General features: G+C 38.4%; 1 protein-coding gene across 9 annotated transcripts in view; it reads right to left on the minus strand.

Annotated features, from left to right (window-relative positions):
• Positions 1-2,243: 2,243 nt before the first annotated feature.
• AFG1L (AFG1 like ATPase) overlaps positions 2,244-27,232 on the minus strand; it is a 214,642-nt gene continuing 189,653 nt past the window's right edge. For 5 of the 9 annotated variants that reach the window (XM_049695305.1, XM_049695303.1, XM_033418716.2 and 2 more), the window contains 3 exons: positions 9,097-9,237; positions 4,826-4,939; positions 2,244-2,928 (listed from right to left, as the gene is read on the minus strand). In XM_049695305.1, the coding sequence (XP_049551262.1) occupies positions 2,638-2,928; positions 4,826-4,939; positions 9,097-9,237 (546 nt within the window). In that variant the 3' untranslated portion in view covers positions 2,244-2,637. The remainder of the gene's footprint in view (positions 2,929-4,825; positions 4,940-9,096; positions 9,238-27,232) is intronic. The other 4 variants (XM_049695304.1, XM_004264749.4, XM_033418719.2 and 1 more) reach the window with 3 other exon arrangements.

Genomic DNA, 27,232 nt, shown 5'->3' on the forward strand with positions numbered 1-27,232 from the left:
AGCCAACATCGTTCTCAACGGTGAAAAACTGAAACCATTTCCTCTAAAATCAGGAGCAAGACAAGGTTGCTCATTCTCACCACTATTATTAAACACAGTTTCAGAAATTTTAGCCACAGCAATCAGAGAAGAAAAAGAAATAAAAGGAATCCAAATCAGAAAAGAAGAAGTAAAGCTGTCACTGTTTGCAGATGACATGATACTATACATAGAGAATCCTAAAAATGCTACCAGAAAACTACTAGAGCTAATCAGTGTATCTGGTAAAGTAGCAGGATATGAAGTTTATGCACAGAAATTTCTTGCATTCCTATACACTAATGATGAAAAATCTGAAAGAGGAATTAAGGAAACACTCCCATTTACCATTGCAACAAAAATAATAAAATACCTAGGAATAAACCTATCCCAGGAGACAAAAGACCTGTATGCAGAAAACTATAAGACACTGATGAAAGAAATTAAAGATGATACAAACAGATGGAGAGATATACCATGTTCTTCAATTGGAAGAATCAACATTGTAAAAATGACTATACTACCCAAAGCAATCTACAGGTTCAGTGCAATCCCTATCAAACTGGCATTTTTCATAGAACTAGAACAAAAAATTTCACAATTTGTATGGAAACACAAAAGACCCTGAACAGCCAAAGCAATCTTGAGAAAGAAAAATGGAGCTGGAGGAATCAGGCTCCCTGACTTCAGACTATACTACAAAGCTACAGTAATCAAAACAGTATGGTACTGGCACAAAAACAGAAAGATAGATCAACGGAACAGGATAGAAAGCCCAGAGATAAACCCACACACATCTGGTCACCTTATCTTTGATAAAGGAGGCAAGAATATACAATGGAGAAAAGACAGCCTCTTCAATAAGTGGTGCTGGGAATACTGGACAGCTACCTGTAAAAGAATGAAATTAGAACACTTCCTAACACCATACACAAAAATAAACTCAAAATGGTTTAAAGACCTAAATGTAAGGCCAGACACTATAAAACTCTTAGAGGAAAACATCGGAAGAACGCTCTTTGACATAAATCACAGCAAGATCCTTTTTGACCCACCTCCTAGGGAAATGGAAATAAAAAAATAAACAAATGGGACCTAATGAAACTGAAAAGCCTTTGCTCAACAAAGGAAACCATAAACAAGATGAAAAGACAACCCTCAGAATGGTAGAAAATATTTGCAAATGAAGCAACTGACAAAGGATTAATCTCCAAAATATACAAGCAGCTCATGCAGCTCAATATCAAAAAAAAAAAACCCATCCAAAAATGGGCAGAAGACCTAAATAGACATTTCTCCAAAGTAGATATACACACTGCCAATAAAGACATGAAAGGATGCTCAACATCAGTAATCATTAGAGAAATGCAAATCAAAACTACAATGAGGTATCAACTCACACCGGTCAGAATGGCCACCATCAAAAAATCTACAAACAATAAATGCTGGAGAAGGGGTGGAGAAAAAGGAACCCTCTTGCACTTTTGGTGGGAATGTAAATTGATACAGCCACTATGGAGAACTGTATGGAGGTTCCTTAAAAAACTAAAAATAGAACTACCCATACGACCCTGCAATCCCACTACTGGGCATATATCCTGAGAAAACCATAATTCAAAAAGAATCATGTACCAAAATGATCATTGCAGCTCTATTTACAATAGCCAGGACATGGAAGCAACCTAAGTGTCCATAGACAGATGAGTGGATAAAGAAGGTGTGCCACATATATACAATGGAATATTACTCAGCCATAAAAAGGAATGAAATAGAGTTATTTGAAGTGAGGTGGATGGACCTAGAGGCTTTCATACAGAGTGAAGTAAGTCAGAAAGAGAAAAACAAATACCGTATGCTAACATGTAAAATATGGAATCTAAAAAACAAAAAGAAAAAAAAAGGTTCTGATGAATCTAGGGGCCGGACAGGAATAAAGATGCAGATGTATAGAATGGACTTGCGAACACGGGGCAGGGGAAGGGTAAGCTGGGACCAAGTGAGAGAGTGGCATGGACATATATACACTACCGAATGTAAAACAGATAGCTAGTAGGAAGCAGCCACATAGCAAAGGGAGATCAGCTCGGTGCTTTGCTTCCACCTAGAGGGGTGGGATGCGGAGGGTGGGAAGGAGATGCAAGAGGGAGGAGATAAGGGGATATATGTATACATATAGCTGATTCACTTTGTCATACAGCAGAAACTAACACAACATTGTAAAGCAATTATACTCCAATAAAGATGTTTATTAAAAAGAAAAGCCAGGGTCATATAAAGTACCATGGGGGAAAAAGAAAAGAAATAAGATCATAAAACTTTCCTTGTTTTTAATTGAAATGTAGAGTTTTTTCTTCCCCTCTCATAAAGATGTGTTTCTATTGTGCGGCTACCATGTAGCCAAAGCTTAGAGATTTCCCGACACCCTGCATTTACCGTGTGTGTGTGTGTTCAAGGTTCATTCAGGTGGCTTAACATGAAACCAAAATGCCTAGTCCTACATTCAACTTCAGAAGTGCTGATTTTAATTTTGTGGTGCAGAAATAAGGCCAAATAAATAGGCAAAAAGTAGACCTAAAAATGGCTTTAACTTACTAATCCACTACATCTTTGACAGCAATTTTAGATAAAAATGGTCCAGAGGACAAAGTGCTTAATTAATGATGAGAAAATGATTCCTTTAAGTCCCATAATAAAGAGTTCTCCCTGCGGTAATGATTTGCCCAGAGTTTTATTCATGCAAAAGTGACGGCTACTTCTTCCTTCTGTCCCCTTCATTCCAGTATTGTTCAGTCTGCATTTCTGTGAGTCGGGAAATTGTGCGCTGAAATGCAAAGATTTCCTCTTCTCCAGTAAACATGGCGAGTCCTTCTGCTGAGTCCTGGTTACCAAAAAACAAAACAAAACAACAACCTAGCACCAATTAAAACCCCCACAACTAAAAATTTAAAGAACTAAGTACAGGCTTTAAAAAATACTTCTTGGGTTTATATTACAAAATATTCTATAAATTTTTTTCATATACAATTTCTTAAATTAGACTGGAGAATCAGCTAATTTAAACGAATAATCAATAAACAGAGCAAATTACCAGGGAGAAAACATTAGATGAATAATTAAAGCTGAAACAACACCCCAAAATCCAAATAAGAAAATTTTTGCTCAGATGAAAGTTCTCTACATAATCTAACAGAAGGACATTCCAGACAGAAAGGAATTTTTTCTCAAAAAGTGCGCACCAGAAATAAGTAACAGAAAAACCAAGAAGTTCCGGTATGTCAGGACGAAGCTAAGACCCTCTCCTGAAACTCCACAGACAGGGCCACATTCCTGACAGGAGGCCTGAAGATGAACCTCCGAAGAACCTTTTCCAAACTGGGTGACTGAGAGGTCTCCTGTGGGCCTGGAGATCGTGCCTGGGAGCTTACTTCGGGAAGGCCAGAGCTGCTTTTGGTCTTGAGCTGCTGGGACACTTGATCCTCCCATGTAGCGGCTGAGTTGGGGAGCCCCTTGTGAGGCCAGTAAACATCCTGGGACTGGTGATTCTAACACCAGCCTGTGGCTAGAAGTGAACGCTGAACTTTTGTCTCTTTCCTTAGGGGTTTGCTATTAAACTCTTTCAGAGAAAAGTTCTGGACTCCTAAGTCCAAGTTACTGACCTACCGTAAAACTGCATCACCCTACGGTCACGTGCCCTGATTTCTTCATGATTATTAGCCCCAAGTGCTTAGCTTACTTTGCCCTGTATCTGAACCCTGATCAGAAGAAAAATTTTAAAGCCAATGATTTAAAGGACTTTAGGAACTGAGATCATGTAGCCCCTTAAGTGTATTCTTCCAAATTGCTGAAGACTTTATTTGGATGTATCACTCTTAGAGAAATGGGATCATAAGCAGCCATTTATTTCTACATGTAGATTTAAATAATCATATTTTGAAAGTCTACTTTTTAAAGAATTATTGGCCTCATTTTCCCAGACTCCTGAGAATGCATAATTTCTACTCAGGTCAATAAGGAACTGTCTCCTCATTCCAAATAGCCTTTCACCACTGGGGTTGAAAGAATGGGGCTGGCCTCATTCTGGGGGTGAATGTTTATAGTTTAAAATTTTTGACTAATATTTCAATTGCCTACAGTTGAGAAATATACCCTGTAACATTCATACAGAAGAAGGAAATGCAAAGTCACTTATGCTTGGCTTGGGGTGAAGCACCAGACCCCAAGCTCCAGGAGAACTAGGCCAGCATAGGCTGGTTCCCAACAGAGTGTCCCCAGAGCCTGGCACCCACAGGTGTTCCACAAATGCCTACAGAATGGGGGTTAGGAGATGAAGCATGGATTTCTTTTAAAGCAAGGGCCTTGCCAGGCACTTCATAGTCCTGGAATAGCCAGTTCACATGGTTGGATACTGTATCATGCACTCTACAAATCCAGCAGACATGAAGAGGATATCCAGAAAAGGCAGCATGGTGTAGCAGAATGCACAATGAGCCCAGAACCAAAGACGGTGCCTGGATCCAGCTCTGGCCTGCCATTAGTCAGTGGTATAACTGCAGGCCCATTAGTCCACCTCCCTGGACTTTGTTTTTATCATATGCAAAAATGATCACGAAGATTCCTTCCACTCTAAAGCTGTAATTCTCTACATTTAGTGATGCTGAGGATACGTCTGCTATACTGGCTTTAGAAGAGAACAGCAAATCAGTGGTTAAATACATACTGCATTCCTTCTTCAAAATGTAGCCATGCATCAAACCAAAAACAATTAAGCTGTTTTATAATAAAAAGAGATTATGTTAATATCGCCTACCTGGCTCAGCCCCAAATCATCCATCAGTATTCTGCTTTGCTCCAACTCACTGTCATGATGTTCATACAAAAATAAGCTTGATACGGGAGTTGATGCAGAGCAAATTATGCGCACCTGAAACAGAGGAAAACGAGTAAATGGTGTTACTCCTTACCTTTCACAAGTTGAAGGTAAAAACAAATTTCTCATAAAAATCTGTTTGTCATAACAGGGAGCTTGGATTTTTGCTTTTAAAATGTTCATATTTGTTCTAATAGTTTGAATCTCTTTAAAGTGATATATAATTTTAAATGGTTCTAAATATATGCAGCAAAACTGGTACTTGGTGAAAATACACTCTTACGAGTTTATAGAATGCGTATTTACAAAAGAACAATGCCTTGAACTCCTCTCTTTCAATCTAAGTAACAGTCTTAACTTTATTTCTACTTCTACACATTTTCTCCAAGTACTATGTTTATTTTGGAAAAATAAATATTTTAAAGCTTCAATCTATGACATTTTTTTTCCTATTTCATTAATCTGTTTTTCTAATTAGAGATTTTAGCTAATTATCCTGAAGTTATCCTAAATTATCCTAAAGCTACTAAAAATTTCATTAATCTCCATGCTTAAACATCTACAAAAAAAGCATCAGCAAAATGTGGTTGTCAAAGTTTCAAAACTGGCAGGACCCATTTACACTGTATCTTCTTCATGAATAAAAATCTTGCATAAATAAATGAATACAGCATTTCTCTTTTTAAAAATAATTATATGGAAATCTCTTTAAAAAAAATTTTTTTTGGCTGTGTTAGGCCTTCCTTGCTGCGCGCGGGCTTTCTCTAGTTGCGGCGAGTGGGGGCTACTCTTCGTTGTGGTGTGCGGACTTCTCATTGTGGTGGCTTCTCGTTATGGCACACGGGCTTAGTTGCTCTGAGGCATGTGGGATCTTCCTGGACCAGGGCTCGGACCCGTGTCCCCTGCAATGGCAGGCGGATTCGTAACCACTGCACCACCAGGGAAGCCTCAGCATTTCTTTAAGGTGGATTTCAATATTTGGAAAACTTTTTTCCTATTTCTGGAATAGCTCTGAAATGTAAATACACAAACCACATAACCCATATTCAGATAGCCTAGGATCACAGATGTTTCCAAATGTATTTTTGAAACAATACTTTTTAAAAAAGCCTTTTGACCATGTTCATATTTTTTCTTATAGTTTGAGTCTCTTTAAAGTGATATTTTTTAACTTTTTAAAAATATTTTTTGCAGTATGTGGGCCTCTCACTGTTGTGGCCTCTCCCGTTGTGGAGCACAGGCTCCAGACGTGCAGGCTCAGCAGCCATGGCTCATGAGCCTAGCCGCTCCGCGGCATGTGGGCTCTTCCCGGACCGGGGCACGAACCTGTGTCCCCTGCATCGGCAGGCGGACTCTCAACCACTACGCCACCAGGGAAGGCCTAAAGTGATACTTTTAAACTGCATAGTACTTTACAAATATTTCCACACGGCTTATACCACCCTCTGAAGTAGGGAACAAAGCCTTTATTGGGCAACCTGGGGCCTGGAGAGGTCTCAACTTGTGACACCAGCCCAGATCTTCCAGTTCTAAGTTCAGTGGTTTTTCCATTACAACTGAGGTTGACATTTTTACCTGTTTGGAGCCCATCTCTGTGTGCATCAAAGATGCTCCCCAGATGCACCGTTACCACTTTGCTGCGTAGGTGACTGCTAAGTTCAGTGCATTGCTACTCTACTTATACCCTGAGTTTCCAGAACCTACATTTATTTCAGCATCCTGCCAGACATCCTTCAAAAAGACTATGCTTGACATTAATATTTCTTGATTACATAGTGTTTGAGTGTACATATGTGATCATATATCAGAAACAGCTTTTTTATCTTTATAAATTTTATTTCCACTAGTTTATATATAAAACATACTCTTCTTGATGTTTAAGGAGACCTGAATTTGTTTTCAGGATTCACAGCCATCCTTTTAAAATCATTATTTAAGTAAATATGCTGATACTTCAAAATAATGTATTGATGTTTGGGACTAGTCTTTCTATATCCAAATAGCCTTCTACCTCCTCTTATAAATTATTTAAATCACAAATGACACTTTTTTCATTACTCAGATGGGAATGCCCTTATTTCACAGATACATCTAGAATACATTCTAGAACAATGTCTGTTTAATGCTCCCAATTTCTGAAATAAGATAATTTCGACTATGCTTTAAAAAAGTATAAACTCCAAATGCATGATTTGGTTAAAGCAAATGTTAGGAGAGTAGTTCTGATATTTCATCATATTGCCAGATAAATCTTTTTGTCTAATGAAGAGGTGAAACAGTGGGGGGAGGTAGGATCAGGGGGTGGGACTAAGGGGTGGGGACCATAAGCTCTCTTTAAGGTATTCCTAGACGAAAGATAAAAAAAAAAGTTTATCAATCCTCCAGTCTAAGAACCACCTACCAATGCCCCTCTCCCACTTTCTTCTTGAAGCACTGCCCTCTAAAAACAGAGTGCCACCTCCAGGAGATTTATTCTGGACTCCACGCGATTATTTCAGAGCAGAGTCTCTGGATGAGTGACCCAGAAGGAGACAAGTGACAGGACTTGACCCCTAAGCTCTGGTGTTCTCAGCTTCCTGCCTCTGCTGACTCCCTGCTCGCACACCCCCTGGAAGCATGCAGCAGATTTTGATCATGCTCACTAAGGCAGGCTGCCCTCGGTGTTGCACCAGAGCCACGCTGGCTGCCCTTCATGCTCAGGCCCATCACAGGGCCTTTGCTGCAAACTCGCCGCCCTGGTGAGGGCTTTTCACCCTGCACTTTGAGCTTGGCCATCACATCTCAGAGTTTGTGAGCAGCACTTGAGGAGCTGTGAACGAGCAGGCTCCAGGCCCCACCCTTGGTCCTCATTTGCTGGTGGGGGTGGTGTGGGCTCTGGAATCTGGATCTTAAGTAGCTCAGATGATTCTGGTGCAGCTGGTCCTCAGCAGGACTTTCCATGCCCAGCCCCATGTCCCACACAAAGATCAGTTTACTCTCCCCCTGTACTCTCATAGCACCAACTCCCCTCTCTTTCCAAGAGAACATCCCAGTGAGGACTCTACACTCAGCTCTGTGTTTCATTAGTGTTTCTTCAGCACTAGACTATCAGCTCCATGAAGGCAGGCACCATGTCTGGCTTTGCTTGTCACTGAATTAGTACTTTGCTTGGCATGATAAATGTTGTTGAATGAATGAATAAAGGAAACAGTAAACATCTCACCTCTCCCTCCCAGCAGATTCTGGTACTTTCTCCTCCCCTCAAAGTCCCTTCAATTTTAGAATCACTGCTCTATCTCTTTCTGTGCAAGGAATAAGGAGGAAAAACTGTATCTAACAGTGAAACAATATTTTACTCTAATTTGAAGTGGTACTTATACTTTACTGTAAATATATATTTATCGGTATATACTATTAATCGTGGCTCACCTTCATTGAAAGCTTACTGTACGCCACACAATGTTCTAAGTACTTTACATGCTCATGTACCTCACAACAATCTTATGAGGTAAACACCATTATTGCCTTCTTTAGCAAAAGAAGGCAATTCAAGTTCAAGAGGTTAAGCTGGTCTTCAAGGTATTCAGCCTGGTCCCAGGGCCCACTCCTTAACCACTAGGCAATACTGCCTGTGATGAAGGGACAAAGGCTCTGCAATTCATGCTAAAACACCTGGATTTTTTTTTTTTTTTTTTTTTTAGAGAGATGACAGGTACTGGGATTTCTGGGTCAGAGGGAGAGAAAACTCTAATACTGAGGAGGGCGTTTTAGTCATTCATTCATTCATTCATTTTGTTCATTCATTATTTTATCAGTCCAATAATCTATTCATGCAACAAGTATTTATTGAGCACTCAATCTACGTAAGGTATTGTGCTGCGCATCCTCATAGATAGAGCATATGATATGTCTGGTTGAATGAAGGATTTGGTAATATAGCAGACTGTCTTATGATGGGATTTTTAATATAGTACTATTACTATTACTGCTACTACCAATAGTACTTATACAGCATTCAGCTTGTGCCAAGTGTTGTTTTAAATGGTTTACCTGTATTAGTTTATTTTGTCCTCACAACAGTTCTCTGAAGTAAATACTATTATTATCTCCAATTTGCAGATGAAGAAACAGGTACAGAGAAGTGAAGTAAGAGGTAGACAGGATTCCAGCCCAGATAATTTTGCTCCATAGTCCAAAATGTTTAGTTTTGAGAAAATGTGCCACATCCTTACCTTGAAATCATAAAAGTTATCAATGAGAGTTATGAATCTCCGAGCTTGGGTCCTCTTTGCCAGGGTAAATTGTGGAATGTTTCGTAAAAATACTGTATCAAAATTCTTTGACAGTTCCAAATAGTCACTGGCTCCAAGTGGCTATAGTTAAAATGAAATAAAGAATAGAAAATTGAAATAAGCCAATTCTGGTTGAAAACATCTCTTTTTCTTGTCATGGTGTGATCTAGGTGGTAGCTTTGGGGTAACTTGACCAAACGGGGCAGTGTTTTCAGAGTAGGCTGAGGACAGAATTCACTATACTGTAACAGTGCTGTAAACAAGTAAGAGAGAAGGCAAGACCTTGGTGGGAAGTTAGAGAATAACTCTGGCCGCCTCCGCTGGTATCTTGTAGGCCCCCATCCTAAACCCAGTCTTTACTCTTTTTATTTATACGACATGACTTTAAACACATCCTAACAAATCCTTCCTACGACTCAACTGCAAACTGTCACTACTGGTAAATAGAGCTGTCTTATCATGGCAGCTGAATATTTTGTCACCATTTTGAAATAAAGACTATGCTCCAGCATGAAAAGCATCAGAAAATATTTTTTGTTTAATTTGAGGTACAATTACTCAAGTACAATGTAGTAAACACTGCTAACCTCTGTAAGGAATACCAGAGGGTTTTCATGACCAGAAGTAGACCAAGACCTCAAGCATAACGTGGTGCAGCTGCTACCTCTACACACGAGGAGGATGCAGCACTCAGGGTCCACAAAACCATTCACGAAGGTGCCACCTACAGATGTAAAGTGTTTGTTCCTGAAACAGGAAGTTAACTCACGACAGTTATGAAAACGACTTGCGAACACTCTTTGGGGTTAGGAACACTCCCAGGAGAGGCACTTCTTCTTATTTTAAGTTGTGTGTGGATGACTGTGACCTGTGAGCAGGAACCATGAGCAGGGCCAGGAGAGTGTTTCTGGCCCTGCGAGAATGTGGAGGAGACTAGCATGCCAGGAGCTGCTCTCAGGTGCCTCTGGAAGCTCTTGGATCCCAACAACTGATCCCTGGGACACAGATGGCTAAGCCTCCTCAATTTCTGGCAGAATTCATTAATACCTGTTCAAAAATGTCTCCCTCACTAGGGTGGTAATTTGCATTAAAACTCCTGCTTTCAGAAGTGTAGACAGGGCTACGTTCCTGGGAGAATCAGGGAATTGCAAGGTAGGGGAGGGTCATTCTCACCTTAGAGTCCATCCATTTAAGGCCACCACTATCCTAATGACCAGCTAAAATCAGTTATATTCAGAAAACTTCTAGTGGAGGTGTGGGGAGGTAAGAGTGAATCCGAGAGTGAAGCTCTGGGGAGGTGGCCCCTCAAGAACAGCAGTTCTAAGAAGGACGCGGTAACTACGAGCCTAGGGCGCAGGGGCGCACCGCCAGAGAGCACAAAGAATGACATAATGCCTTCGAAATCTGCTTAGAGAGGCCCCTTCCCCCCATCTCCTCTCGCCAACCAAGTAACAAATGGGGCCAGAAAAGAGATGACCTTGCCTTTTCCATTTCCCTTCCCTAGCTGGACAGCCTCTACCTCCAGACCCAGTGCCTGACCTTAGCTGAGACTCCCTGCTCACCTCAGCCATAGGGGCTCGAATGTGCGTGTGGTTTATTTTGGTCTAACCTTGACTCTGTTATGAGGAAACACTGCTGTCAAGCTTGATGTGGACCAGAAGGGTGTGTTAACAGAGCAGCTCAGAACAAGGGCTCTAGACAGCCTGGGTTTGAATCCTCAGTCTGTAACTTATGAATGGTGTGTCTTCGGCAAGTAACCTAATCTTTCTGTTCCTTAGTTTTCCCATCTGTAAAATGAGAATTGTTTCCTATCTCACAGCGTTGTGAGGATTAAACAAAATAATGCATGCAAAGCATTTTACACAGTGCCTGGAACATACATTACCACTCAACCCACTTTAGGTGCTTTTTATTTTTATTATTTCGAGCTCAAATGATTAGGCTCAGTACAAATGAGTTGAAGGTGTGAAGAAGTGTCATTCTCAATAGGACCAGGTAGCGTTGCTCTACCCCCTGACTACATCCTAAACCTTAAAAATCAGCCTTTGTGCATTTGCCTGTCCTCAGAGTCACAGCAGGGACCAGATGAATGAGACTGTGGAATCCCATGTAATGAAAACAATTCCCGAAAGGGGGAGGGGGAAGGTAATATACAGTGTCTTCCTGTAAAAAGGAGAACTCATACAATAAGACACTCATGCTCTGAGGGTGACCCATACTACTTTTCTGAGATCAGTTAGAATTTAGTGTCTCATCTTTTGTAAATCAGAAATTATATGTAAAAAAATATGTAAAACCTCATCTTAGGTATATAGTTATGTATAATTAAGCTCACTCTTTATGCATGGATATGATTTCTATCAGTATAACTACATGCCCAAGGAAAATCATTATCAGAAGTGCACTGAAGTGCCTAGGGCAGCTGAAAATCAGAATTCTGCCCACTCAGCTATTTTTACAAATTATATACCTTTGTCAGTAGGCTCTGCATTTGCCATTATACTGGCAAATATCCCTTTCCTTCATATCCCTCATACAATTATGTGCTCATTCATGTAAAGAAAACTAAGCTTAATATAGTTACCTATCTCCTTTAAGAACAATAGTCATTGGGGGAAGTTGTTTAATGGCTGCAGAATTTCAGTTTGGGATGATGAGAAAGTTCTAGAGATGGAGAGTTGTGATGGTTGCACAGCATGTGAGTATAATTAATGCCATTGACATGTACACTTTAAAAATGATTAAAGTGGTAAGTTTTATGTTATATATTATTTTACCACAATAAAAAAATAGTCATTAAATAAAGGAGAGTTTATTAATTGCCAAAGAAATCCCAATTTAGGCTATGAAGAGAGTAATATCACCTTTTTCTTTAAAAATATGAAAAAGAATGAAATGTATTAATCAAAGAAGGAAGTCTTTTCCCCAAAGAAATCAGCTCCAAAAAGATTAATTTAAAACATAAAGTTTTAAAATATATATATTTAAAGAGTCTATTTTCTTATCCTGGCTTCGATGTTGAAGTGTCTAAGAAGTGACACTCACCAAACTTCCCCAGGACTGAATCTGGGGAGAGATGGGGGTTTCTTATTAGTTAGAAATACTATTTTTCATTAATTAAATAAGTTAAATAGTTGTGAGAGAAAATAACATAAGGACTTTGGAATTATGGTCTGTCACGTCTAGTATGTGACCTTTAGCAAGTCTTTCTGAACTTCCATTTCCTCATCTGTAAAAGAGGGATCATAACCTGTCTCATAGGTTTGTCCCAAGGATTTGATGCATTGATTGCACGTAAAATCTTACAACAGTGGTGGTTACACAGTAAGTGATCACTAAATGTTAGTTCTTAACTTACAGAGTTCATGTGAGAAGTAACTAAAATGAATTATGCATAGTATGCTGTTTGGCATACAACACTTAATAAATAATAGCTATTCTTTTATTAACTATTAAATAACCTTTTCCTCAGCTCACAAAACCAGGCAAGTGAACAGTTCAACAGTCCAGTCTGACTCTGCCTTTGCACTCAGGAGGTAAGAGCCACTCCCTCTGGTCCTTCCTGTCTGTGGTCCACCAAAATATCTGCCCTCCTGGCACCTCAGCCCTCCATGAAGTCATATGTAGATGACAAAAATAGCATATGTCTCAGGCCCTCTCCTTCCCACATGTCTTGTGGTAATAACACGAGCACCTGTGTGTGGTAAAGCCCCAGGCCCACATAATGAACAGCTCCTAACCCAGTACATGTCACATAGGAAGTGCTTAATATTTATTGAATGCATTAGTGAGTGTATGAATAAAACACAACATAGCCTGGGCAGCAGGCCTACTCCTTCCTTTATACCCATTTGTCACCAAATTAATTGAAACACCTACCAAAAAAATCCCACTTTTTCTTAGTTGGCCCAAATTCCTCACTCCCCAGGTAAGCCTTTGTTGTATATCCTAGAAAACACATGTAGGAACATTCTAGAAAAGATATACACCATAATGTTAACAATGGTTATCTTTGGATACTGGAATGAAAGATTAACTTTGTTTCTTTGTTATACTTTTTGGACTTTTTTTCCCCAGTGAACTTGTGTTGCTTTTGAATAGCAAAAACAATAATGCTTTTTTTGGAGATCATTTTTATAGCGAGCATCTTATCATTTATGCCTCACCTGTGTGAGATCATAGTATCGGTTTTGTCATGGACATTTCTCTTTTTATCCCTAAGCTTTCTTAATCTATAGAAGTAGGATTTTTTTCAGGGACATTTAAAAAAAGAAATCATAAGCTGAATGCATGTGTTCTCCTTTAAAGTTTGACAAAGGAAAACAGATTTGATATTTGGGATGAAATCTGACTTTGGTTGTATAGTTACATTCAGCTAATGATTCTTCACACCAGGGAGACAAGGGGGAGGGAGGGGATGGGATGAATGGCCGCATTCCCCAATAGTTCATGTTCAGCCCTCATGGCCGAGCACCAGAGTTCCCAGATCAAAGGCCTAGTAATGTCAAAAGGCAAGCCTTTGCCTTTAACAGTTGTTGTTTTGTGTGTTATCAGTAAAGAGTTCACCCTGTATATTACAAAGTGGTGAGACACATATGGACCTCAGAAATGGTCCTGAGATTAGACAGTGGATGATGTTAATTGTGCATCTTTTCTTTAAAGCAATGAATTGGAATCTAGATTCATCTTTGCAGACCAACTTTCTATAATCAAAAATAACTTGCATATATTTATTGCTACCCTTTGAAGAAAATGAGTGGTGAAAAATAATTTAAAATAAAGATCGACATTTCTATGCTTACCAAAGTTAAACCTGATGCTTACCACAATTAAAATAATTAAAATTCACTGCAAAATTTGTTTTCTCCAGGAAATTATACTATACACACAATGAGATCTGTACATGAGTTGGAAATAAAAAATTGCTTATATAAAATTAAAAATCAATAATATACAATATTTACAGCTTGTTGGCCCAGGTGGATATGCTCCCATTGATATCGTGTCTTAATCTGAGCAATTTTTCTCCACGTGAGCTTGATGACCAGCACGCTGTGTTTCTTTTTTCCATAACTGTCAGACAATATCCAGTCCATCTGCACGTGTTTATTACCTCTGCTCCGTTTTCTCTCTCTCTCTCTCTTCCCCTTCTGCTACTCTAAATGAACCAAGTTAAACTTCATCATCTCCATTTCTTTTATCCTTTCTTTTGTATTTTCTTTTTTTCACTTCTTCATGATTCATTTTGGATAATTTCCTCTGACCTATATTCTACTCCACCATGTTTCTTCCTAGCTGTGTTTTATCTGCTCTTAAACTCATCCATTGAGTTCTTAACTTTGGTTATACACTTTACAGTTCTGGAAATTCTACTGGTTCTTTTTCAAAGTTGATATCTCTCTTTTTATATTTTCTAGATTCCTACACTTAAATTTCCAAGCCTATCTTTCGTTTTAAATCTCTTTGAATATGTAAGCTTAGCTGTTTAAAATATGAACTCATAATTCCAATATCTGGTGTTTTAATTTTATTGTCTTGTCTCCTATGTTTGGTTAACTTTGTGTACTGTATTTTTTCTTTGAAAAAAAAAAACACTTGTAGAAAGAATTTCAAGTTCAAGGCTTGAAAGTATTCTGAACTACTTGGCTCACACAAAGTTTGACTGAAGCCCACAGAGAGCTGGATTTCTTCGGGCTCACTCTTATTCCTAGAGTGCAGTCCTTTAGGGCTCCAACCAAAGTGGAGAGCAGTTTACTAGGTCCCTCACCTTTGGCTGGCCCTAGTCTCTGCCTTTTGTCTCACTACCCAACTAGGCTGCCAAAAGCAAGTTCAGTTCAGCTCAACTTGTTTTTTAACAGAAGACTGCTAGTGCTTACCAATATCTATGTTTTCTTCATTTTCCTGGGCACACAGCTAGATTACATTTAGGTGTGGCCATGTGATCAAATTCAGGCCAGTGGAATGCAACAGAAGGTGATATGCATCACTTCTAGATCTGGCCCATAAATACCACCCACACAGACTCCTCACTTCCTTTACTCATCTCCTGGTTGAAAAGAGAGGGCTCTGAGGACTTAAAGGAGGGTGGAGGCACAACAGGGATGAAGCCTGGATCCATGAGGGACCACATGGAGCAGTTTCCTGGCCAACCTGCACTGGATGGTGATATGAGCAAGAAACACATGTTTATTTGTTAAGCCTCTGAGATTTGGGGCTTGTCTGTTTCCACAGTTAGCCTATCCTAATACTTAATTCATCCAACTTCTTTCATTGTCCTAACTACAAAGTTGGTGCAAATTACTGACAAAGAGTCCACAATTATTGGAAGTGGATGGCTTCCTAACACTTCCTGTATGAACAAGGATTCTTGTTCACATAAGATGGTAACTATCAAAAGTTTCTCTTCAAATTTTCTTCAGATTATCATTAAAATTTTTTAAATCAGGAATTGCATTTAGCCATTTCCAACATCAAATGTGATTCTTAAAAAGCTATATTCATAGAGATAACTTTTCTCATTACAAATTTTGAAAAGATTTTGACAGTTTTGTTCAAATTCAGTGTTTGACATACTTAAAACATCTTTGTAAATTTATTTTTCTTCTCATGATTATATAATATATAGAAATATAATAAATGTTTTCACCAAACCACATATAGATGCTGCCAAATCATATTATATAGCCCAGTGTGCCATGGTATCACCAATGGTATCATTTTTGATATGTGACATCTTGATCACTGTGACCGAGAAGCTGATACTAATGGTTCCACAGGACCACTCACCCCCTCACTTTCAGTAGCATTCAGTATTTAAAGGTGTCTGGGGCATTCAAATGCATTAACTAAAAAATTCTCTATAAGATTATGATAATTTAAAATTCATTTAAAATATTTTTGGAGAAATGAAGAATGTCTACGTGGGGTAGTCTGATTACAATTATGGTTCCAATTATTCTTGCCTCCTTGTCCACACCCTTTGGATTGTGACTTTCCAGCTGTAGCATGAAGACATGGAGTCTATCTGCACAACTCTTCAATCTCAGCTGGACTTGTAATTTATCACAGCCAATAGAATGAGGCAAAAGTGACAAATTTCCAGTTGTGAGCTTAGGTCTCAAGAGGCTTTGCCTGCTTCTGCTCACTCTGTTGCAGCACCTAGGCTGGACTGCTAGAAGAGGAAGGGACAGAAGGAGAGCCAATTGCCTAAGCTGAGAAAGTATCTCAGGCCAGCCTACAGCCAGCCAGCCCCCCAAACAGATGAGAGAGCCCAACCAAGATCAGCAAGGCTGAGTGCTGATGCATAAGTGAGCCCAAAATAGATCAAAACAGTTTCCCAGCTGACTTCCCAACCTCCTAGCTGACTAGAGAGTGATGATAAATGCTTATTTTTTTTAAGCCACTGCATTTGGGGTGATTTGCTGAAATACTATACTTGCTACAGAGAGATTTACTAAGAAAAGCCCATGTTTTAGAAGTCATTAGCAAGTCCAGCACATGTAGAAAAAATATGACCTAGATTTTATAGCAAAAGATTGGTTTTACACTAAAAATAGAACTACCATATGACCCAGCAATTGCACTACTGAGCATATACCCTAAGAAAACCATAATTCAAAAAGAGTCATGTATCACAATGTTCATTGCAGCACTATTTACAATAGCCAGGACATGGAAGCAACCTAAGTGTCCATCACCAGATAAATGGATAAAGAAGATGTGGCACATATATACAATGGAATATTACTCAGCCATAAAAAGAAACGAAACTGGGATATTTGTAGTGAGGTGGATGGACCTAGAGTCTGTCATACAGAGTGAAGTAAGTCAGAAAGAGAAAAACAAATATCATATGCTAACACATATATATGGAATCTAAAAAAAAATAAAAAATGGTTCTGACGAACCTAGGGGCAGGACAGGAATAAAGATGCAGACATAGAGAATGGACTTGAGGACATGAAGAGGGAGAAGGGTAAGCTGGGACGAAGTGAGAGAGTAGCATTGACATATATACACTACCAAATGTAAATTAGATAGCTAGTGGGAAGCAGCCGCATAGCACAAGGAGATCGGCTTGGTGCTTTGTGACCACCTAGAGGGGTGGGAGAGGGAGGGTGGGAGGGAGACGCAAGAGGGAGGGGATATGGGGATATATGTATATGTATAGCTGATTCACTTTGTTATGAAGCAGAAACTAACACAACATTGTAAAGCAATTATACTCCAATAAAGATGTTAAAAGATTGGTTTTACATAATTAATAAATACATGTAAGCACATATAGTGTCATTTATTTTGTGTTCATTTACTTTTGTAATCAATTTTGGAATTTTTATGGTGCAGTATAAAACTTATTTCCAAAAATAAAACATGATTTACTGTACATAAGAACTAGAAGAAAAAAAGCCAGAAAATTATGTGGCATCCTTACTTAGAGTACAAGACAAAATGGACCCAACTGAATGAAAACAGAAAGCCATAGAGAGAAAGCAAGTTGACATGAAAAAGGAATTGGGGGAGACAAAGACTGACTGCAATAAAATTAAAATTGTAAGAGCATTCCAATAGAAAAATAATGAATTTGAACAATTCATGGAACAGAAATTATAAAAATTATAAGGGGCTAATAAGCAAACAAAAAATATAATCAAGCTCAGTAGTAACCAAAGTAAGACAAAATAAGAATGATGTATCATTTTTCATATTGCAATTCTGTAAAGAAAAATAAATTACACTACTCAATACTGGAAAGCATATAATGAGACATCCATTGCTGCTGGACGAGTAAATCAGTTCAGCTGTTCCAGAAAAAAAATTGTTAGGTTGTATTAAGAGCCCTAAAAGAAGTCATAAACTTGACCCAGTCATTCTCCTTCTAGAAATCAATCTATAGGAAATAATCAGAAATTCAACCAAAGGTTATACACAAGGATTATTTATGACTATGAGAACCCAAAAGCAACTTTAAAGCATAACAAACAGAGGAATGGCTCAATAGGGCACATTAATATAAGGCACTAATATGTTGCCAACAAATAATGGTGTTTATGAAAAATATTTTATGATATGGAAACATGCTTATGGTAAAAAGTGAAAAAAGGATAATGAAAATTTATAATTGTATTCAAAACATATATGTAGGACAAAGGCTAAGTAAATATGTAAAAAATACTAACAGTTGCTGTCTCTAAGTGGTCTGAGTGATAGACTTAGAGGTATTTTTATGATCTACTTTAAGACTTTTCTGATGACTCTTAAAAAATACGGTTTGAACTGTGTGGGTCCACTTACATGCAGAATTTTTTTGGTAGTAAATACTGCAGTGCTACGTGATCCGTGGCTGGTTGAATCCAAGGGTGCGGAACCTCAGACATAGAGGAACAGAGTATACAGAGGGCCAACTATAAATTATACATCTTCAACTGCGTGTAGGGCCAGCACCCCTAATCCTGCATAGTTCAAGGATCAACTGCACTATTTATTCACCTCAGTGTCCCTAGCACCTTGCACAGACCAGGGAACAGAGTCTTGCATAATACAAGATTGGTGAATAAATGAATACAGTCACCAATTCTTCAAAATCAATTATTTTTACTGAATGTTTAATAAATACAAGGTATTGTAATAAATCCTACAAGGACTTTGCAAAACACAGAGAAGACACATTTTTCCACTTTTTTGACTTCACTAACATACCACTAAATTGCATGCACATGATACCTATGGCAGCTGCAAATATTTATAGTTACGTTTTGCATTAGTCGATCTGCCTATGTAAATAAACCATAGCATAAGACACTGTTTGAAATCATAATTAGTATCATAAATTCATGCATTGTGTCCTATGAATAACTAAGGCATATGATTATTTTTGAGTACTAAATGGCACCCCAGTTAGTAGCATCCTTAAGTATATTATTTTAGCTCAAAATTCAAGTAGCATTACCAAATGCAGATTCTGCTTATGATAGATAAGGATGACAGTCTCCATCTTTCTACCTGAGCAATTAAAAAGTTTGTCTTTCAAAGCGAGAAAGAGGCATGGACATATATATACTACCAAACATAAGGTAGATAGCTAGTGGGAAGCAGCCGCATAGCACAGGGAGATCAGCTCGGTGCTTTGTGACCGCCTAGAGGGGTGGGTTAAGGAGGGTGGGAGGGAGGGAGACGCAAGAGGGAAGAGATATGGGAACATATGTATATGTATAACTGATTCATTTTGTTGTAAAGCAGAAACTAACACACCATTGTAAAGCAATTATACTCCAATAAAGATGTAAAAAAAATATATAAAATAAATTTTTTTTAAAAATTAAAGAAAATAAAAGAATAAATAAACAGCATTGCTCTAGTAAAAAAAAAGTTTGTCTTTGATGTGGCTGGTTATCTGAATAATTTTATAAACAGGAACAATGAAAATCCACTTATTCAATGGTTTATGCATTCTCGACTATTGTTTCAAACTCTTTGTTTCTGTGGAAACCTGATGAAAACTTAAAGAACTTTAAATCTATAATGAGTTTGCTAAGGGCATTTGTTTTCCTTAATTACCAAGAATATACAGCTGCATTATATGTAGCACAGTTTCTCTAACAAACTTTTAGGAATAAAGAGCTTGCCTGCTGTCTTCTTTCTCCTGTGTGAGAAACGGCACAGCTGTCTGTTTTGGTTTGACCCTGAGGCTGGGAGTGAGGATTTTCTCAATGCCACACCAATGTGAAAGGCACGAGCATTACCACCAGCCTGCCTTCTGCCCTGCAATGAGCAGTTGATCCACTTCAGTGACACGAATGAGCTGCCAGCTTGAGTTTCTTTTTTCTCTGCCTGGCTAGTGCTTGTTCTGCCACCATTATTTCAGCTCAAGTAGGACGATTATTATTTCAAGCGCTGTCTAGATTATACTGTCCTAAGGGTTACTCTTTATCTGTATAGACTCCTCTTTATAAATTCCTTGTAGTGATGCCCTGATAGCTCCTAATTAAACAAGTATGTGTGGCACCTTGCTTTGTTTACACAGAAATGACAATATCTCAGATCTTAAAGAGAAGTACCTTTCAATAGGAAAAAAAAATGCTTGAATGGAATTCAGATGAATGTGTCCTTTTCAAAACAAACAAAAAAAATAAAAAGAATTGACATTAAAACAACTATGTGGGGCTTCCCTGGTGGCGCAGTGGTTGAGAGTCCGCCTGCCGATGCAGGGGACACGGGTTCGTGCCCCGGTCCGGGAAGGTCCCACGTGCCGCGGAGCGGCTAGGCCCGTGAGCCATGGCCGCTGAGCCTGCGCGTCCGGAGCCTGTGCTCCGCGATGGGAGAGGCCACAACAGTGAGAGGCCCGCGTACCGCAAAACAAAAACAAAAACAAAAACACAACTACGTGCACCAAAATAATAAAGATAATAATTAGAAAAAGAGCACTGAAATGTGTGCAAATAATTTCCCAAGATTGGTCATATGGCACCTTAATATGAGAAATCTCATTAATATGAAGACCATAACATCCAGCTGGGAAATATCTCGCCATTCCAGAAAATACTATCAACTCTTACACATTCTATTTCAGATGTTCTTTTTGTGCTGAGGAAAAGTCTTACTACTTGATTTATACAGTCACAATGGCAGGAGGCTAGTCCTACCTAGATCTGCCAGATCTTTGCCTAACACTCTATCTCCTCTATGGCCAAATAACAATGGTTAATATAGTATTCTATTGGGGGGTGGGCATCATATTTTTATTTTAAGAGAATCTGTAGAAACAATGACTCAACAATAACAAAAAATCAACGTGGCAAACCAGAGGCAATTGTACCCTTTCCCCACCCTGACGCAACTAGCTCTGCGTATCTAATAGATCTCCAAATCCTGGAGATGTCTAATTCTGGAGATTATGGAACTGAAAACTTTCTCGAAACACAAACTGCATACCAGATCTACTGAGTGCCTACTATGTGAAAAGCGCTGTGCCAGGTTTATTTCTAGGAATTCTTCTAGTTCGACTGGGGAGTGGAAAACCCATTCGACTTATAGCCTGCAGCATAGAAAACCAAAATGAAAAATATGGAGATAGGTCAAAAACACAACATTAGAAGAACATGAAGAAGTAGGAAATCATTAGCATCATCATTATTATTAATAAGCACCACTGAGTGTAAGCATCAATACCACTCTAAGGCAATACATTAACGATGAGCTGGTAAGAATTACTGGAATGGATTATACTAACCACCTGGGATTTAGTAAGTAGAGACCATAATTTGTTAAGCAATTAGCTGGCATCTGACTGGAACGTCCAATTGTTTAACAGACATCTAAAATTTGAGGAGTGTCAAGAGTTGCCCCTTTAGGAAATGAGATAACTGCGTTTGATCATGCCAACAAAATTAACATCATGAATGAGTTTGTGTAGCTTAGAACCTTCTATTCAGAAAGACCCTAAATACTTCTGGAATTAGAAAGTCCTGCCCAGGTAATTTATTCAGTTTAAGCTTTCAATTTAACTATGCATGACAGTCAGAAAGCAGCCTAGATTCTATACAAAACAGGACTGCTTCTTTGGTTTTTAAGTCTGAGAGAAATGAGCCTTCACAGCCTCCTTCACAGACCTTGGCTAACCATGTCCTAGAATCTACCCTCACCATGGGATTATTCAACCTGGTTAGACTCTCTTGCTAGTTCTCAGGGTATCTAAAGTTTCTGAATTAAGGTAATGAGAGGGTTATGCTTTAGATTTTATAAGAAGCCATGGGGGCGGGGGGAGCAGGGGGACTTCCCTAGCGGTCTAGTGGTAAAGACTCCATACTTCCAATGCAGGGGGCATGGGTTTGATCCCTGGTCAGGCAGGAAGTTCCTCATGCAGCGCAGAGCAGCCAAAAAAAAAAAAAAAAAAAAAAAAAAAAAGCCATGGAGATACTTTGAATTACTAGGTTTTGTTTATAATGACTCCCAAAATTTGTTTAAGCTTTAAGCCAATTCTAACCAGATTCTAGAAAAATGGGAACAACACAAGTGAGCTGAACAAGGCATTATACTGAGCATTTAGCCTAATAAGAGAAACCATATTCTCCATGTCCAGGAACACAGGCAGCAGGACAGTTTTCAAAAACATGCCATATACAATGTGTGTGTGTGTGAATAAGTATTTCACTAGTTAAAGATTTTTTTTTCTTTGCCTGACTTGGGTCTTCATTGCTGCATGCAGGCTTTCTCTAGTTGCAGCGAACAGGGGCTACTCTTCGTTGCGGTGCGTGGGCTCCAGGGGTGCGGGCTTCAGTAGTTGTGGCACGTGGGCTCAGTAGTTGTGGCTCGCAGGCTCTAGAGTGCAGGCTCGGTAGCTGTGGCACACAGGCTTAGTTACTCCGTGGCATGTGGGATCTTCCCAGACCAGGGCTCAAACCCATGTCCCCTGCATTGGCAGGCAGATTCTTAACCACTGCGCCACCAGGGAAGTCCTAGTTTTTGATTTAAGTTTTTGATTGGAAGGTATTTAGTTTAATGTGGTCCTCTACTGTTAAGTAACCATGTATAATCAATCTTTTAAAATCATAAACAATGAGGAAATTTTATTTTAGCTGCACAAACAGCTAGTTCTTTGAAATGATTAACCTAGATATTAGCAATCCAGCAGACATTGAAAAAAATATTGGCAGGGGGAAGAAAAATAGCCCAATAGTTGCTAGAATCATTTCACAAAATCATTTATTAAAATAATGCTATAACAACCCCCTTCTAATTTCCCACTGCAAAAGGGGTTTTCTTGGCTCATTCAAAACAAATGGAAATTTAAACATTATTGTTATAAAGCCTCAGACATTATGATATCTGATTGTATAGACTACAGAAGGTAATAAATGTACGTGGCCAAGGCTGATACATGTTTCCATCTTTTTCATTTTCTATTTTTAATTTAATGATTTTAATAAGAATGTACATGATAATGATGAAGTAATTAGTAACAATACTACCAAAATCACTGAAATCAGTAACTGATAGAAGATTAGCACTTGATGGTGAACATAATTGAGGCATCATGAGCATCCCTCAGTAGAGGGCAGTATTTGTTACATCTCATGGGAGGAAAGGCAATGTTATAAATTCATCTGGCTTTGAGATCTATCTGGAAGAAATTTGAAAGATTACCCCCATATGGTGCAACATGAGGTTCTATACCCTTTGCTACTGGTTCTACATGTGCATATGAAATGAAAGGTCCATCAATGTTAACTCTTCCCTCTGGATTTCAGCGGCATGAAAAATTACATGTAGGACACTAAAAAGTAACTTTGTAAAGAACTTTAGAATAGCAAAGAAATTATTTTAAATTTGAGAGTGATGGTTTCTGAACGTGTTAAAATCTAACAAATGAAGAGATTTTATTGTTTTGCTTTGTGAGCAGTCATTGGGAAGAAACTGAATCCTCTTAGAGGTGGATATTAGAAAAGCCTAAGCAGAGTTGGAAAAGTAGATATTAAAGAGTTATCCTTCCTCATACTCTTCTGCCTTCTAAATCATGGAAATACTCAGTGCAAAATGCTAAATTCATACTCTAAAGATATTAAAACATGAAACAGAGCAAGGTTGTATGCCTCTCTGTACCGCTGCATACACAAAGGGCCAACTCCTTGAAACTTACTAAGACCAATAGAATTCTGCACTCCATTTTCTTGTCAAAGAGACAACTTTGAATTATCTGCTACCCAAATTTTATTAAAAGATACAACATTCGTGAAAGGCTTGAAACTGAGTCTATCCAATCTCTAAACATTTAAAACTATTTCTCTGGATCAAGTCAAATAATAAAAAGAAAAGCTTAGTTGCAAAGTACTTTTTTGACCTCTATAGCCCTAGATTCATTGAACTGTACTTTGTCATTATGCCCCCAGCTGATAGATAAGAATCTGTACAATACAAACTTGTATTAGCAGCAGGAATGGTGCTGAGTAAATTGTCCACTGGCATCTTTCAGACCTGAAGTCCCTTTATGAAAGGTACAAGTCCTGCTCCCCGCTCCGTCCCACCCCCACCCCCGGCAAAATCTTCACTTCTTCTGAGTAGCTAACTTGCTTCTATCTTCTAACTTACTAAGTATCCTTTCCCCTCTTTGGCTGGAGGGAGGCTATCCTTTCCCCTCTCTGGCTGGAGGGAGGCTAAGTGTTGATTTAATTTTTCAATTTTAAGAACTTTGTAGAAGTTTATGATATGGATTGATATATATTAACTTTTCTTGTCTTTCAACTTTTCTCTATTTTCCCTTTGCTCTAATTTTTTAAAAAGTCTATTTAATTCTATTTGTGTATGTATGTGGGTGTCTTGGTATACATATGGGTACACATACATACAAAATGCTTTTTGGAATCAAGTAAGGTATAAATAAATACACACTAAAATTACCTTTTTCTGTTTCTTTTTAAAGCTTATTTTGTTATTTAGTTTCTTTTAGATAGGCGGTAAAACAGAATCAGGGAAATAACATGTCAGTAAGAACTTCAGATAATAAACAGCAGTGCCTCTTAATTTTGTTAACAATTATGCACTGAACACCTATCAGTTACACAGTACTAAATGTAGAGAGCAGTATTCTTAGAGAAGGTGGGTTTTCAATGGAGAGGGAATTTGCCCAGTGTAGGAAAGTAGAAATCTATTTCATAAACATGGAATTAAATGGAATTTGGTGAAGACAGAAGAAGTCTGAGAAAAGCAAACCATCACTGGCTTTAGTAAACACTGAAGGGGGAGATTAGAAAATGTATTGCAAGGGTTGCAGCAATCCAGAATGATGTGAATATCTAACAATTCAGATTTGTATTACGACATGATAGGGAAATGCAGAAAGTTCAGGAAAGAAGCTGAGAATATAATAATTTGCTGTTTACACAGTTTTTTTACATACGTTAAAGCTGAAAGCAGTAAGATTAGGTTGCTTGTTATACACTCCTGTTAAGACCTTCTACAAAGTAACATCCAAATCCTAAAATGTTACCAATCTAGTAAATTACTTCCATTTTAAAAAATTCAATAAAATGGTGGGAAATTTTATTGCTCCTACTGTACCTTTGATTCATCTACGGTAGTACATTGGCTCTGTTTCCTTCTACTGATTCTCATAATAACACATTTTCCAACTCCACCCCTACCCATCATCTCTTCCTTTTTCTATGTCAGTTCAGGTGACTTCACTGACCCCTTTAGGCTCCAAACTAACACATCTCTATAAATATCTTCCAGGTCTATATCTTCCATACTAGACTTCCAATCGTTTGTAAGAGCTCTTCTCTTACCTCTGGTATTTCTGTTAAGGGTTCTGCTGTTCCTCTGGTCACCCAAACTGAAAACGTCAGAGCTCTCAGTGACTTGCCTTGAACCCGAGACCCCTCTACATCCAATCCCATAGATTTCTCTCATACCCATCTGTTCTTTCCAATCATGTAAATTTGGCTTATGTCCCTGGTTGAGGGGGCAATTAGGAACTGAAATCCAGTCCATGCTGTTTGCTAAGCCATGCACCCTGATGAGGGGCAGCATCTACCTAGAGGAAGGGGCACACTTTTATCCACATAAAGGCATGACTTGCTTATTTAGGTCCATGCCCATCTTCATGGGTGGCTTTATCTAATGCACACAAGGCTCCACATGTGGTAGTAGCAGTGCCAATCTTGCCAGATTATCCAATACAGATCTGTTAAAAAATAATGACTAGTTTGTTTTATGCTGATGAAGGTTCTAATCCAAACTCTACTACCTGATATGCAAACCCCTTTACACTGACTTCAACCCTTCTATCCTGCCTGAGTACATACCACTCTCCCACACATAATCGAAGTTCCAGCCATGACTCTTAAGTCCTCTACATAGAGAATTCTGGATTGTCAGTTTTTTCCTTTCAGCACTTTAAAGATGTTGTTGTACTGTTTTCAGGTCTCTATCGCTTCCAATGAGAAGTCAGTCCTTAATGATGTCGTTGTTCCTCTAGCTGCTTTGAAATTTTTTTTATCTTTGGTTTTCAACAGTTTGACCATGATGTGCCTAGGAGTGATTTTCTTTGTATCTGCTAGAAGTTTTTTGAGCTTCTAGAATCTGCAAAATTACATCTTTTACTAAATTTCAGCCATTTTCTTTAAAAATTTTTTTCTGTCCCACTTTCTTCCTTTTCCTTCTGGGACTCCATGACACATGAGTTAAACCTTTTGATAAAGTTTCTTAAGTCATGAGACTTTGTTAATTTTTTTTTATTGTTTTCTGTTTTTCAGATGGCATAATTTCTATTATCTATCTTTAAGTGCACCAACTTTCCAATCATCTGCAATTAGTGTTAAGTATACATAGTGAACTTAAAAATTTTTAAGTCTAGAATTTTTAATTTTTAGTGTTAGAATTTCCATTTGGTTCTTTTTTATAGTTTCAATTCCTCTGCTAAGATTTCCTATTTGTTCATTCAATTCTAGTATATATTTCCTTCATATCCCTGAGTATAGATATAAAAGCTACTTTAAAATCTTTGCCTCTATTTCCAACATCTGTGTCATTTCAGGGTCAGTTTCTGTTAATTACCTTTTCCTCTTTTTAAAATGGGTCAGATTTTCCTGTGTCTGCTCACATCTAGGAATTTTGGATTGTATTCTGGATATTGTGAATGATATGTTGCAGAGGCTTGGGATTCTTTTATATTCCACCAAAGTATATTGATTTTGTTGTTGTTGCTATTTTAGCAGGTAATTAACCTGGCTAGTCTCACACTCCAAACTCTGTCTCCTCTGTGATGCGCAGCGACTGAAATCTCTGTTCAATTTTTTTTTAGCCTTAGTTGTACATATATAGTTCAGCCCAAGATTTAGGCAGAGTTTATATGAAGAATGTTGGGCTCTTTCTCTGTGTTTCTCTCCTTTCCATAATTTCTCCTCTTATTCTCTAGCTGCTACGGTCACTCTCCTCTGATTCCTCAAGTCAGGAATACTGCAGGTTTCCAACTATTTTTAAATATCCCATAAGAAGCCAACTGTGATCTGCTCTCAGGCAAAAAACGACAAAAATAAGAATTCATCGGTATCAATCTCTTCTTCCATGTGTGGATAGTGTT

This window comes from Orcinus orca, chromosome 12 (genome assembly GCF_937001465.1).
Source record: "Orcinus orca chromosome 12, mOrcOrc1.1, whole genome shotgun sequence".
Taxonomy (NCBI): domain Eukaryota; kingdom Metazoa; phylum Chordata; class Mammalia; order Artiodactyla; family Delphinidae; genus Orcinus; species Orcinus orca.